General features: G+C 54.2%; 1 protein-coding gene and 1 long non-coding RNA gene across 2 annotated transcripts; one reads left to right on the top strand and one right to left on the bottom strand.

Annotated features, from left to right (window-relative positions):
• The first annotated feature begins 263 nt into the window (after positions 1-263).
• Positions 264-2,492, top strand: LOC116156732 (uncharacterized). Its single transcript, XR_004140532.2, has 2 exons — positions 264-623; positions 751-2,492. It is a non-coding gene; the product is annotated as an uncharacterized LOC116156732 (long non-coding RNA).
• A 6,792-nt stretch (positions 2,493-9,284) lies between these two features.
• FNDC10 (fibronectin type III domain containing 10) lies at positions 9,285-11,450 on the bottom strand. The gene has a single exon (XM_010999359.3). The coding sequence runs from the start codon at positions 11,329-11,331 to the stop codon at positions 10,654-10,656; it is 678 nt and encodes a 225-aa protein (XP_010997661.3). The 5' UTR covers positions 11,332-11,450; the 3' UTR covers positions 9,285-10,653.
• Positions 11,451-13,088: the final 1,638 nt, after the last annotated feature.

The raw sequence follows: 13,088 nt of genomic DNA, 5'->3' as shown, positions 1-13,088 counted from the left end.
CTGCCTCCACGCGGCCGCTCAGACCACTGGGCCGCGGACGGAGGGAGGCCCCGCCCTGCGGGCGCCGCGGCTTCGAGCGTGAGTGGCGGAGGCCCTCGCTCTGCACAGGAGCCGAACGCCGGCCGGGCTCCCGGCTCCGGCGTCCTGACGTCGCACGCCCCCGCTGCCGTCGCCGGGCGTGACGCTAAGACGTCGCGCGGGCGCGGTGACGTCACGAGCGCCAGCCGCCGTCGCCGGGAGTGACGCGCGAGGCGCTGCGCCCGCTAAGACGGGCACTGGAGGTGGCTGGTCGCGGCCGGCGTCTGCCGGGAGGGCTCTGTGCGCTCGGTTCTCCCGGGAGGCTCGTTGTTCTCGCTTCTGCCGCCCAGGCCGCCGCGCCTCCCTAGACCCTTTCTCCGCTTGTCCTCTAGCCAGTCCCCAGGATCCTCATGTCGCGCCTTGCGCGCCCCCACCGCTTGTCCGAGCCCCGGCACCCCCCGCGGGATGATGACCACAGCCTCTTACCGGCCTTCAGTCCCCAGGCTCGCGCAGACGCCGGCACGTGGCTGTTCTCTGAAAACCCTGCAAAGCTTGACACTTAAATGAAGTTGTGAAAGTATTTGGAGAGAGTATTAGAAAGTGATGTAAGGAGACCTCCCGGTTGGGAGAGCAAATTGACAAGTCCTTGAGTTTGTTTGGAGGCACTGCGGGCTTGAGATTTGGGGTCCTGATATGACTGAAACTAGTCAACCCTGTTGTGTTTTTCTCCAGCCACGTCCAGCCGCTTGGAGCGGGCAGTGAGTTGGTGTTCTGTGGGAGCGCAACAAAGGGTAGAGGCAAGGGAATGGCGATGCTCCACCACGGATTCAGAACTGGATGAGATGAGAAATGAGTACACGAGAGGTACTGCGGAAAGGTACTGTGTGCGCTGAATTGGAGGTGCCAGTGCAGTGGAAGAAATGTCACCAGAGCCAAACGCTGGTAGAGCAGGGTCCCAGAAATAGGGCATGGAGGTGGCCACTTCGTCTATATCTGTAGGCTAGGTGGAACTATAGTCACGGGTAGAAGACAGTCTCCCTGTTGGAGAAGGAGAAACTCAGAAGCCAGGGCGGTAGGGGACCACTGTCACTGATACCGAACTGTCCTATCATTGCTCCTGATGTTTTTCATGGAGAAAAAGGCTGAGAACCAGGTACTCAGTATTTAAGGACCTTTCACCCCGATGTGTTGGAGGGAGAATGCATGACTGCAACAAGGAAGCACTTACTTGGAAGAACTTGGGGGTTTGAGGGATGAATGAGGAGGAATGAGGATATCCTCCCCTTCTGCTCTGTGTTTTTGAATATATGCGTAACGAAAGTTCTGGAGGACATGCACTAGAATGTTGCAGTGGGACAGGGGGCATTTATGGGTGGTAGGGTTAGGGGTGCTTCTAATGCCCTTTATACTTTTTAAAAATTCCTTGACTTTGTATCTTATGACGCACATAAATTTAACCTTCCACACAATAAATAATAGAACTCTTTACATTTCGAAAAAAAGACCCCGCTGTGGCTTCCCCAGTGGGCTCACACATTAGCCTGAATTAAAAGACATTGTAGTCTGACCATACCAATACTATATGAAGCTCTCCTCCTCAACTCTCCACACTCCCTGTTTAGAACTTAATGGCCCACCAACTGAAAGCTGTTTGTCCCATGCCTTTTTAAACTCTAAGTATGCAGCCCCCATGCTTCAAGTCTTAGCCCAGTCACTGAGACTCAGATAGATGTCACGAACTTCGGGAAAGCTTACTCACTGTCCTCCCCTCCCACGGGCCTTCTGTGCTCCCAGTACCACACCCAACTTGCTCTCATGGCTCTGAGCATTATTTCTAGCCCTCTGTGCACCTCTGCCCCACTGATTCACAGACTGAGCTCTAAAGGGCTAGGGCCCCCATTGCCCCCCTCCTGGCCTTCTGTCTAATGCATTTAGAAATGTCCCTGTGGAAGCACTCACTGAGTGCACATCAGGCAGAGACATGAGCAAGAAGGTGCGAAGGCGGAGGCAGGGCTCTCTGCACAGTCCATGCTCGTGCTGCCAAGACCTGGGGTACTGAAGCTCTCTGGCCACCATCTGTTTGAGGTCCAACTTTATACTTCCGTCATGGTGTGGGAACCCCAAGCTAAAATAACAAAAAAATGTAACTAGTCTCGGACCATTGGAATCCCCAGGGACCCCTATAAATAAGACCCAGTATTCCCCTCAGGAACTTCCATCATCTGGGGCACATGCCTTCCAACAGAAACAACAACCCTCTGTCAACAAGTATTCCCAGTAAAAGATTGAAAACCCAATGAGCTGCCATGAGGGTAACATGCAGATTCAACAAGCAGGATAATTAGTTCTTCAAGATCTGGAGATGATAGAACAACCTGAGATGGAGAGGTCAAACAATTTTTAACAGCTTTGGTGAGATATGATAACCATCTAATAAACCACATGTTGAAAGTGTGCAGTTCAACAAGTTTTGACATCTGTGTATATGCATGAAACAACAGAAACAGTCAGGATAACATCACCCTCAGAACTTCCTTCATGCTCCTTTGTAATTCCTCCCTGTGCTCCCCTCCACCTGCCCACCCTCATCTGACCAGGTGACCACTGATCTGCTTCCTGCTGTTATAGATGAGTTTAGATTTTCTAGAATTTTATATAAATGGATGTGGAGAAACTGTAACACTGCTCCTGGAAATGTAAAACAGTACATCTGCTTTGAAAGTAATTTGGCTGTTTCTTAAAATTTAAACATATGCCTAAACATGATCCAGTCATCCTACTCCCAGGCATTAACCCAAGAGAAAAGAATATGTCCCTACGGAGACTCATATGCAAAGGCTCACAACAGCCTGTTTGTAATAGCTAAAAACTGAGAACAACCCAAACGTCCATGAACAGGGGAATGAATAAACAAAATGGGGAATACCCATACAATGGAATAGTATTCAGCAACAAAAATGAACCAACAGTTGACACATGCAACATTATGGCTGAATCTCAAATTATGCTGAGTGACGGGAGCCAGGTTAGGATTAGCAGTTTCCAGCACTTGATATGATTAGTCTTTTTAGTTTTAGACACTTTTAAGAGATGGTATCTCAATGTGTTTTTAATGTTTATTTACCTAACAGATAACGAAACTGAACATAGTTTCATGTGCTTATGTGCCTTCGCTGCATGTTCTTTGATGAAGTGTCTGAATCATTTGTGCATTTATTGCTGTGTTGTTATTAAGTCTCTATTTTTTCCCCATACTTGTGATTTATAAATGTTTTCTCCCTGCAGCTTTTCTTATTCTCTTGTCACTGCCCTTTGAAAGGCAGAAGTTCTTAAGTTTGAAAAAGTACAATTTATCAGTCTGTTCTTTTATAGATTGCGCTAAGAAATCTGGTATGAAAAGTACATTGGATGGGATTAATGGTAGACTAGACTTTGAAGAAAAGTTTAGTGAAACTGAAGACATACAAATAGAAAGCATAAATAAAACAAAAGTGAAACAAAATGAAACAGAAAAAAAGGGATAGGAAAAATAAACAGCATCAGTGAGCTGTGGGCCAGCCTCCAGGGGCTACTGTATGTGTGATCAGAGTCCTCAGAGAGTGGGTTTGCACTCTGGCTGGTTGTTGAGTCCCTGCTCCTGGCCCTGCTTGAACCCTGGGGAGTTTTGCCTCTAATCCTTTTTGTTGGTGCTTTTCTTGGCCTCATGACACTCTCACTCTCTTTCTCTCTTTCTATCTTTCTCTCTCTCTCCCTCTCTCCCTCTCTCTCTCTCTCTCTCTCTCTTTCACACACACACTCACACATGTCAGTCCTGAGCTACAGATCATCATGCCCTCTTCCTTCTTCAGTTCTGCCCCACAAACTCTAGCCACCTTGGCCTCCCTGTCCTCCCAGATCCTTCCACTCAAGTCAGGAGATTACAGGGCTCTGCTGAGTCCCTCCACCTTGCTCTGCATCCTGAAAACAATCCAGACAGTCAGCTGGAGCAGTCACAGAGCTCAGCTCATTTCTCTCCTTCCTTTCAGGGTCATGGCCCTTCATTGCCTTCTGGCCAAAGTATTTAGAACTGTTTCACACATTTTGTAGTTTTTTTTTAGTTGTTTCCAGTGAGAGGGTAATTCTGGTCCCTGTTACTTCATCTTGACTGGAACCAGATGTCCCACTAAGTCAATTTTAAAGAGAGTGAGCTATGGAAACTCACTCTACAGATATTAAGATATTAAGAGGTTATAATAATAAAGATAATATAGTACCATTGTAGGAGAAGACAAACAGACCTATGGAAGACAACAGCCCCTAAACAGACCCATGTACACATGAAAATGTGGTATATTATGTAGGGGCACTGTGTACTGGAAAAGGGTTAATTGTCTCTGCAGACTGTTGGGAAAGTTAGCTCAGTGTGTTGATGTAGAGTTGGATCCCTGCCTCACACCATATACAAAGGTGATCTCTAGATAGATTAAAGACGTAAATATGAAATATAAAATCATAAAGCCAATCAAAAAATTTAGTGGGGAATATTTGTGTATTCTCTGGGTGTGCAAGGATTGCTTAAGCCCAAAAAAATGCATACAGCATAGAGAAAAATAGATAGGTCTGATGTTATCAAGATCAAGGTTTTCTTTTCAACAAAGGACACTATTGACAATCTTAACAGTATATGAGGAAATATTTGCAACATCTGCGCAGTCAAAGGTATGTATCCAGAACTGTGCTGTTCAATACAGTACCCTCCAAACATATGTGACTATGTAAACTTGTTTTTACACCACATTAACAAATTGAAGAATAAAAACCATATGATCATCTCAAAAGATACAGAAAAAGCTTTTGATAAATTCAATATCCATTTATGATTAAAAACTCTCCAGAAAGTGTGCATAGAGGGAACATACCTCAACATAATAAAAGCCATTTATGACAAATCTACAGCTAACATCATACTCAACGGTGAAAAGCTGAGAGCGTTTCCTCCAAGATGAGGAACAAGACAATGATGCCCACTCTCGCCACTTAGATTCAGCATAGTTTTGGAAGTCCTAGCCACAGCAATCAGAGAAGAAAAGTAAATAAAAGGAAACCAAATTGGGAAAGAAGTGAAACTATAACTGTTTGCAGATGACATGATACTCACTATACACAGAAAACCTACAGATGCTCCCAGAAAACTACTAGAGCTCATCAGTGAATTTGGTAAAGTTGCAGGGTACAAAATTAATACACAGATCAGTTGCATTTCTATACACTAACAACAAAATATCAGGAAAAAATTAAGGAAACAACCCTATTTGCCATCACATCCAAAAGAATAAAATGCCTAGGAATAAACCCCCCTAAGGGGGCAAAAGCCCTGTACTCCAAAAACTACAAGACACTGGTGAAAGAAACTGAAGATGACACAAACAGATGGAAAGATACACTGTGTTCTTGGATTGGAAGAATCAACACCGTTAAAATGACCACGCTACCCAAGGCAATATACAGATTCAGTGCAATCCCTATCACATTACCAATGACATTTTTCACAGAACTGGAACAAAAATATTAAAATTTGTATGGAATCACAAAAGACCCTGAATAGCCAAAACAACCTTGAGAAAGAAGAGCAGAGCTGGGGAACTCATGTTTCCTGACTTCAGACTATACTACAAAGCTACAGTAATCAAAACAGTATGGTACTGGCACAAACACAGATACATAGATCAATGCAACAGAATAGAGTCCAGAAATAAACACACACACTCATGGTCAATTAATCTATGACAAAGGAGGCAAGAATATACAGTAGAGGAAAGACAGTCTCTTCAACAAGTGGTGCTGGGACAACTGGACAGCTACCTGTAAAAGAATGACATTAGAGTATTCTCTAACACCATATACAAAAATAAACTCAAAATGAATTAAAGACTTAAGTAAAAGAGAGGAGAAGGCCACATGACAGAGGTGTACTTGGAGACTGGAGTGACGCATCCACGAGGCAACGAACCCCGAATATCAAGGTGAGTTACTGCCACACAGTCAGCAGATTGGCAAAGCCTAGAAAACTGAATGATAACACCATATCTGTAAGAAGTTGGGGAGATAAAAAGCTACCTGCATTGCTGGTAGGAGTGTTAACTGATTTAGCCACTAAGAACAAATTGATAATATTGGCGAAATGAGGTATGCACACCCCTAAGATCCATCACCTCTCACCTAGAGAAATTCTCACTCAGAAATTCTCACACTCTGAGGAGTGTGTATGAGGGTTTCCATGGAAACATTGTGATTAGTGTTGCAGCTACCTGTGCTCTTCCAGGGGTGAGGACAGGTCAGCATACAGCATGCATGCACTAGAAATCTCATGCAATGAACAGAAATGACTAAGTATTTGTACATGCTGCAACGTGGGTAAATCTCAAAGACACAGTGCTGAGCAAAACTAAAAAAGATCAACAGCGCACCATTGGAGTGGCTGCCAGTGAGGGAAGAAGGGAACAGGCGTTGGGAGAGTTTGTCACATGGAATCCATACTGAGCAGGACAGAGACACGTGGGGCAAAGGAAGAGAGAGTCCAGATAAAAGTTGGGAAGGGGGAGGGAAAGCAGGTTGCAGACTTGTGAGGCCACATGATTAACAGTGGTTAACAGCAGAACTGGGAAGTTCAGGATGCCAGATCAGCCCAGCCACTCCCTACCTAGGAGTGAGGGAAACCCAGCAATTGACTCCCACCCACACTTACCAAAAGGGGAAGAAGAGAATATGAAACATCCTTGCAGATAAGAAGACGTGCCAGAAAGACATGCCCAGAAACAAACACTTTGAGTATCTCATCGTAAGCTAGAGTTAGGAAAGTGTTAAAAGTTATGAGAGACCACCCTGCATCAGAAATGGGGAAGTTTTTTCCTGAGATCGTTGGGAGAAAAATTAAGATTTGAAAAGACAGCTGATACAACTTAGAAGTTAAATAACAGGTTTCTAAAAGAGGGGGAATCGGGGACTTTGGAAGAAAGAGGAGCTCGTGTGGCCCTTATGTTCCTGCCTTCACAAGTCCCAGCCTGATCCTCTCCCTGGTGTGGGCACTGCCTCCTGTCGGCCAGTGCTAATGGAGGGCACCGTCCAGTCCCCGGAGAGATGTGGTAAGGATGGCGGAGGCTCTGGGTCCCAGGGACCCAGGACTCACTTCACTCAGCCTCAAGTGGCCAACTGCTCACCCCCCGGGCCGGGGTCTGCAGCAGCAGCCTGGCTGTCCCCAAAGACCAGATCCAAGAGCCTGGTCCCCCAAACCTTAGATCACCGGGGAAATGCCAGCCCCACAAACCTGCCCCCAGTGGAGAAATGTTTTCCTCCATCACCCTTGTCCCTGCCTGCATTTCTGAGTGACCCCCCCACCCCCACCCAGTGTAGCAGCCCCAGGAGTGTGAGGTCCTCACAGGCTAGCACTGATGAACAAGGCTTCACCTAAGGGGCCTGATGTCTGGCAGACCAGGGGAGCGAGAGCTGCCCAGGAGAGGGCCGCGGGGAGGGGCCTGGGTGGGCAGGTCTGCACTCTGCCTCCTGGTGTCACTGCTCAGTGCAGAGCCAGCCACACAGGGCATTGGACACATGTTCTCAGAGGGACTGTGGATCCCTCCTGTTGGCTGAGTGAAGAGTGTTGGACCAGGTCTGGGGGGGCGAGGAGGGAGTGCGTTTTGCTCACAGAAGCCCCAGAAGTGGGATTTCAGTGAGGACTACAGGACTTGGAGCAGGGTCAGGCCAGGGATGCAGCCCCGGGGGTCTTGGCCTGGCGTGGCTTGGACGGTCCACTTACTCTTCTTTGCGTCCTGGTCTCACTAGAGTCTCAAAACAAGCCTGCAAGTTAGGTCACCTCACAGATGGGAAACTGGCACGGAAAGGCTGGCCAGCTCTCAGAAGGCAGAGTCAGGACTGCAGAATCGGGGCAGGTCTTTCTGCTCCATGTCAGAAGGTCATAAGCTTAAGTAAGTTACTTTCAGGCACCAGTAAGAAAGGAGAAGTCCTGACCGAGGAATGAGGCATCTCAACCCCACCGTGTCCAGGGCACAGGGAAGCCGTGCACGTCCACCCACCAGTCACAAGTCAGAAGGAGCAAGAGTGGGGAGAGGTGGTGGGATGGGGAGGCGGTCTGGGTGCGCTGGGCAGGGGAGGAGCCTGGGTGTGTCCTGCGCCACTGGGAGGATGGTGGGGTGACCTGGGGAAGGAGCAGTTTGCAGGGATTATGAGTTCAGAAGCAGAAGTGGACAGCAGCTGCAGGCCACCCCGCAGGCCAAGGCTCACGCACTGGATTGTGTGGGCTGGACACTGGGCCTCCAAGAATCCCTTGAACAGAGCCCTAAAAACGCAACTCTGGAGCAGAGGGCTTCAGGTCAGTGCTGACCAGCCTGGTTCGGCTGATAGGACAGGCCCGTGGCTCTAGCTGGCATGAGCTCAAGCCCATGAACAGGGACCCAAATTAGGTGGAGTGTGGGGCGGAGGGCCCAGGGCAGGCCTCAAGGAACCACACAGTGGCTCCTGTTCTGAACCCAATGGCACCCAGGGGCTAAAGGACCCCCAGGGTGCCTCAGACTGGGGCTGCTTAGTTCCCGAGGTGTCAGAGGTGGCTTGGGCTGCAGGGAAGAAAAGGGTCCCCAGGGAACTGGGCTGCAGGAAAAGGAAACCCTCCCACTCCCGCCTGCTTCTAGACACTTCACTCACCCCCACCCTGGCGGGGGATGAGTCACTCCTCAGAGCCTGGCCCCCAGCCGTGCTTGCTCCTCAGGGTCACAGTCGGCTGGATCTCAAGGACACCCTCAGTGGAGGAGGGCTCAGCCGTGTGGGCAGGGGTGACACAGCACGTGCCACACACCAAGGTTCCTTGGCCCCCCACTCCCAGTTCTAGCACTGCAATGGGAGGCCTAGGCCAGGGAGGGGGCCCTCCTGGAGCTGCTTAATTGCTGCTCCTCACAGCTCAAGTGGGTCATCCCCGAGCCTGGGCTATTTCTAACGGCAGCAGATGCCGCCCCCCACCCCCGCCCCACAGGAGAGCACCAGGGGATGCTTTCCCAAGCTGAGGGTAAACAGACCAGCAGTGAGGCACTCTGCTGGTCCCTCTGCCATGAACTGGAAGGGCAGGAGGCCTGTGCACCCAGCCTGGGGCTGACCCCACATGACCAGCAAAGTGTCCCAGGCCAGCCACTGGGCTGATGCTGGAGGGGCTGGGAGTAAAGGGTTCAACTCCTCCCCCCACCCTTCTCTCCCAACTCCCAAAGAAGCACACAAGACAGTGGTTTTGGTCTAAGAATGGTGGACATTTAGACACTGGTGCCAGGCCACACCTGACCAGTGCCACGCCAGGGGCGGGCAGAGCAGACAGAGGTAGGGAGTGGGCGCTGCGGGGGCACTAGCCAGGGCTTGGGGTCGCTGGTGGCTACTAGGGGGAGGGGAGGGGTAGCCACAGTGACTCCAGACATGCCAGGTCCAGCATGGTCACAGTCAGGGGCTTGCGGAGAGCCGGGTGTGCCATGCTGCACCCCTCCCAGTGCCCGGCACCATCAGGTGGTTGGTGTAGGAAGCAGCCTTGGCCAGGACACTCAGGTCTCTCTGGAGAGGGGCAAGGCCAGCCTTCAGTCCATAGTGAGTGGGTGAGCAGGCAGGTGGGCAGCAGCATCTCTAGCCAGATCCCGGGCCCCTGGCCGCCAGCTCCAGGAGGGGATGGGGTGGTGATGTCCATCGTGCTATGGTTGAGACTTGGGGTCCAGACCACAGTGGAAGGTCCAGCTGGGCAAGGCTGGCATCTAATCTTCTGCCCTCTGGACGCAATACTGTTCTTTCAGACCCCACCTTCCTGGCCACCTGCCCCCATTCACCAGACACACAAAAGGGGAAGGAGCCCAGCCCTGATGAACTGCCCCAAATCAGAGGACACTCATCCTGGACACAACAGCTAGATTCTCAGTTGCCTGCTGAGCTAAGTGGTGGCTCCCAGCTTGTCAGATACCCACATGGGGAAACCACAGGACGCTTGGCTGCTGCTTACCCAAACCGGATGCTCCTGCAAGGCTGGAAGGGAGGGTCCCCAGGGGGCTCTGGCCAGAAGCCCGCACAAGCCTCCAGTATCAGGGCCATAGACCTCCTGTGGACAGCACTGGACGGGTGGGTGGCTCCCGCACTGGACCCAAGATACTAAGGCACAAAGCTACCTAAGCCCACTGGGGTGGGGCGGGAAGTGAACAGGCTCCAAGGGGCCCCCTCGAGTCGGCAAAGCACACAGTGACCAAGTCATGACGACAGCCTGGTTTTTCCAGCTCAGCACAGGCTGGAGATACAAGGTGACGTCCCGGGGGGTGCCAATGGCTCTTACTAGAAGAGGCCTTAGGCTCTGACGGCCCCCATAAAGGCTGCTGGAGAGCGGCCTGCCCAGGCCACAGGACTAAGTCTCGAGCTGGAGTCTGGGAAGCGGCTGCTCAGCTGGGAAGGTCGTGCGACGACTCCAGGGCCCTGGCCTGGGCCGGTCGGTGCCCCATCCGTCTCCAGCAGACCATGGGTGGAGATCCTAAGGCGGGAGCAGGAGCGAGGAGGGGAGGGCGGGCCGAGGGCCTGGGGCCTCCCGCGCACTAGTCGGGCAGGCGGAGCCCGGGTGGGCGGATGCCTCGAGCTTCAAGGCTGCCGGCGCAGGCCCGGGCGCCCAAAGGCCGGGTGCATGAGGTTCTCGGTGATGTAGGCCACCAGCAGACAGATGACCACGAGCATGACGCAGATGGAGCCGCCCACCGCCGTCATGGCCACCACGATCTCCCGCATGCCGGCCGGCTCGGCGGCGAACTCCACGCACTCCGCTGCCGCGGCGGGCTCCGGGACGACGGGGGGCTCGGCGCGCAGCGGCAGCGGCTGCAGGCACAGGCGGTAGCGCACGCCGTCGTGCACGTCGGGCAGCAGGTAGTCGCGGCAGGAAGCGCCGAGCAGCACGCGCTCGCAGGGGAAGCGCGTGTAGGCGCCGCGCCACGAGCAGTTGAGCGCGAAGGCGCGTACGCGGCGCGCCTCGGCCGGCGCCAGGCGCCACTGCAGCAGCACGCTGCGGTTGCGCAGGACGCTGGCGCGCAGCGAGCGGCCGGCCGAAGCGTGCGCCGCGCAGCCGGGCGCCTGGCAGCGGAAGCCGCGCGCGGGGCTGCGGAAGCACAGGCGCCCGCCACCCGCCTCGGGGCCCTCGGGCAGCACCTTGTAGGGGCACCAGGGCGCGTCGGCCGCCGGCTCCCAGCCCGGCGGCGTCGGGGCGGCTGCAGCGCAGGGCGGCGGCACGCAGGCGGCCAGCAGCAGCAGCAACGGCGGGGCGCGCATCCTGCGGCTGGGCCGGGCGGCGGCGGGGCGCGGGCTCGCGGGCGCACGGGCGGTGGGTCACGCGGGCCGCGCCGCCGCTCCCCGCGCTCGCCCGGCGCGCCGCGCCCTCAGCCGCCGCGGCCCGCTCCGACCCGCCCCCGCGCCCCGTGCGCGCTCGGACCCGGCGCGGCGGCGGAGGCGGGGCCGTCCCACGCCCCGCCCCCCTTAACCCTCGTCAGGCCGCGGCCCCGGGAGGGCGGATCTCAGAGGGGAGGGGGCCACCGCGCAGGCTGGGCGGGGGCGGGCTCGGCGCGGGGCTACCCGGCCTCTCGGTCTCTCGCCCGGTGAGCGCACTTCGGCGCCCCGCCCCTTCGCCTCCAGGCTTTCCTGTGGGCCGTGGCGGGCTGGGTTTCGAGTAGTGGCCCCGGGGGCCGCTCCACGACTCTTGGTCACTCCAGGCGGGGACGCCGTGCCTCCTGAAGGAGTAGGGAGCAGCGGCCTGGAGCGCGCACGCTGCTTCCCGCTGCCCCATCCCAGACTCGCGGTGGGCACCGGCAAAGAAAGGGTCCCATCTGCGCTGATCGAGAGCGGACGAGGACGGAAACTCCTTCGCCTCCAGGGCTTCGACTCCTTTGGAGATGGATTGCGCCAACTTGGGAAGGGCGCCAGAGAGAAGAGGCTTTCTTTGTTGAAAACTATTCACTCTGCTCACAAAAGGGGCAGCTGTACGGCGGACCACTCTCTGCTTTAATTAATCCTTCCCCTACTTCCTCGCAGATGTGGCCCTGGGGTAGCCCCACCAAATGCCCAGGAAGAGGGCTAGGGCTGGACAAAGGGAACAGCCCCTGCACAAGCCCACCTGGTGCAGTGGGTGGGCATCACCACCTGGGAGAAGGAGGAGCACACACCGTCCTGAACTCTTGTCTTCAGGACAGGAGCCCACACCCACTGCAGCCCCTGAATCCCCATCCTGCTAAACCGGCCAGCGCTCAGGACACTTCTCAGGGCCAGGCGACACCTAGCCACGCCTGCCTGACCTTACTGGGCATGAAGGAGGAGCACGTCACGGGCAGGGAGCAGACCTCTGGCTGAAGGGCCAGTCTTTGCCCTGGGTGGGGACATGAGGAGAGGTCCCGGCAACTGTCCTGTGGACCCTGGCCTCCTGGCAGCACCTTCCAGGTGCTGTCCTCACCTAGGGGGGAGAGAGGAGGGACCGGGTGGACTGCAATGCTTACTGAGTCCTTGGTCCCCGCACACCCACCCATGGAGCACCCCATCTCCACCCCCAGCCTCGCTGATTCCACTCCTCCCCAGTGATCCCAGTCAGCATCACATCTCAAGGCTTCCACCAGAGCCTGAGGCCCAGCACACCTGGCTTGGAACACCCTGCCCCCAACACCAGGCCTCTCCAGCTCCTTGGGACCCTAAGCAGAGTCTTCTCAGGCCTCTGCACCTAGTAGGGGAGGGCTGGGGATCAAGGTTTGGAGAAGGGCACTCCTGGCCCTACCCCTGACTTCTACCCTCTCCTCAGGCAGGGAGGGCCCTGAGCTCAGACTCTGTCTGAGGAGGGCTCTGGAGCTCCCTCATGTCAGTGGTCAGGGACCCCCATGTCCTCACCTGGAGCTCCCTGGGGCCACCGAGTTTCCAGTGGAAACCTGAGGCAGCTGCTCTGCCTGAGGGGTGGGGACACGGGCCCCAATAGCATGCTCTCCAGTGGTCCAGATCTCCACTACCAGATCCTATGGGCCAGAGGATGGCTGGGTGACGACCCAACCAGC

Source organism: Camelus dromedarius, chromosome 14 (assembly GCF_036321535.1).
Source record: "Camelus dromedarius isolate mCamDro1 chromosome 14, mCamDro1.pat, whole genome shotgun sequence".
In the NCBI taxonomy this organism is placed as follows: domain Eukaryota; kingdom Metazoa; phylum Chordata; class Mammalia; order Artiodactyla; family Camelidae; genus Camelus; species Camelus dromedarius.
The sequence above is the reverse complement of the archived record's forward strand: the minus strand, read 5'-3'. Positions and strand labels throughout refer to the sequence as shown.

What these genes read in the sequence shown, in the direction of transcription:
- FNDC10 (XM_010999359.3), bottom strand. Translation starts at nt 11,331, where the DNA reads ATGCGCGCCCCGCCGTTGCTGCTGCTGCTGGCCGCCTGCGTGCCGCCG.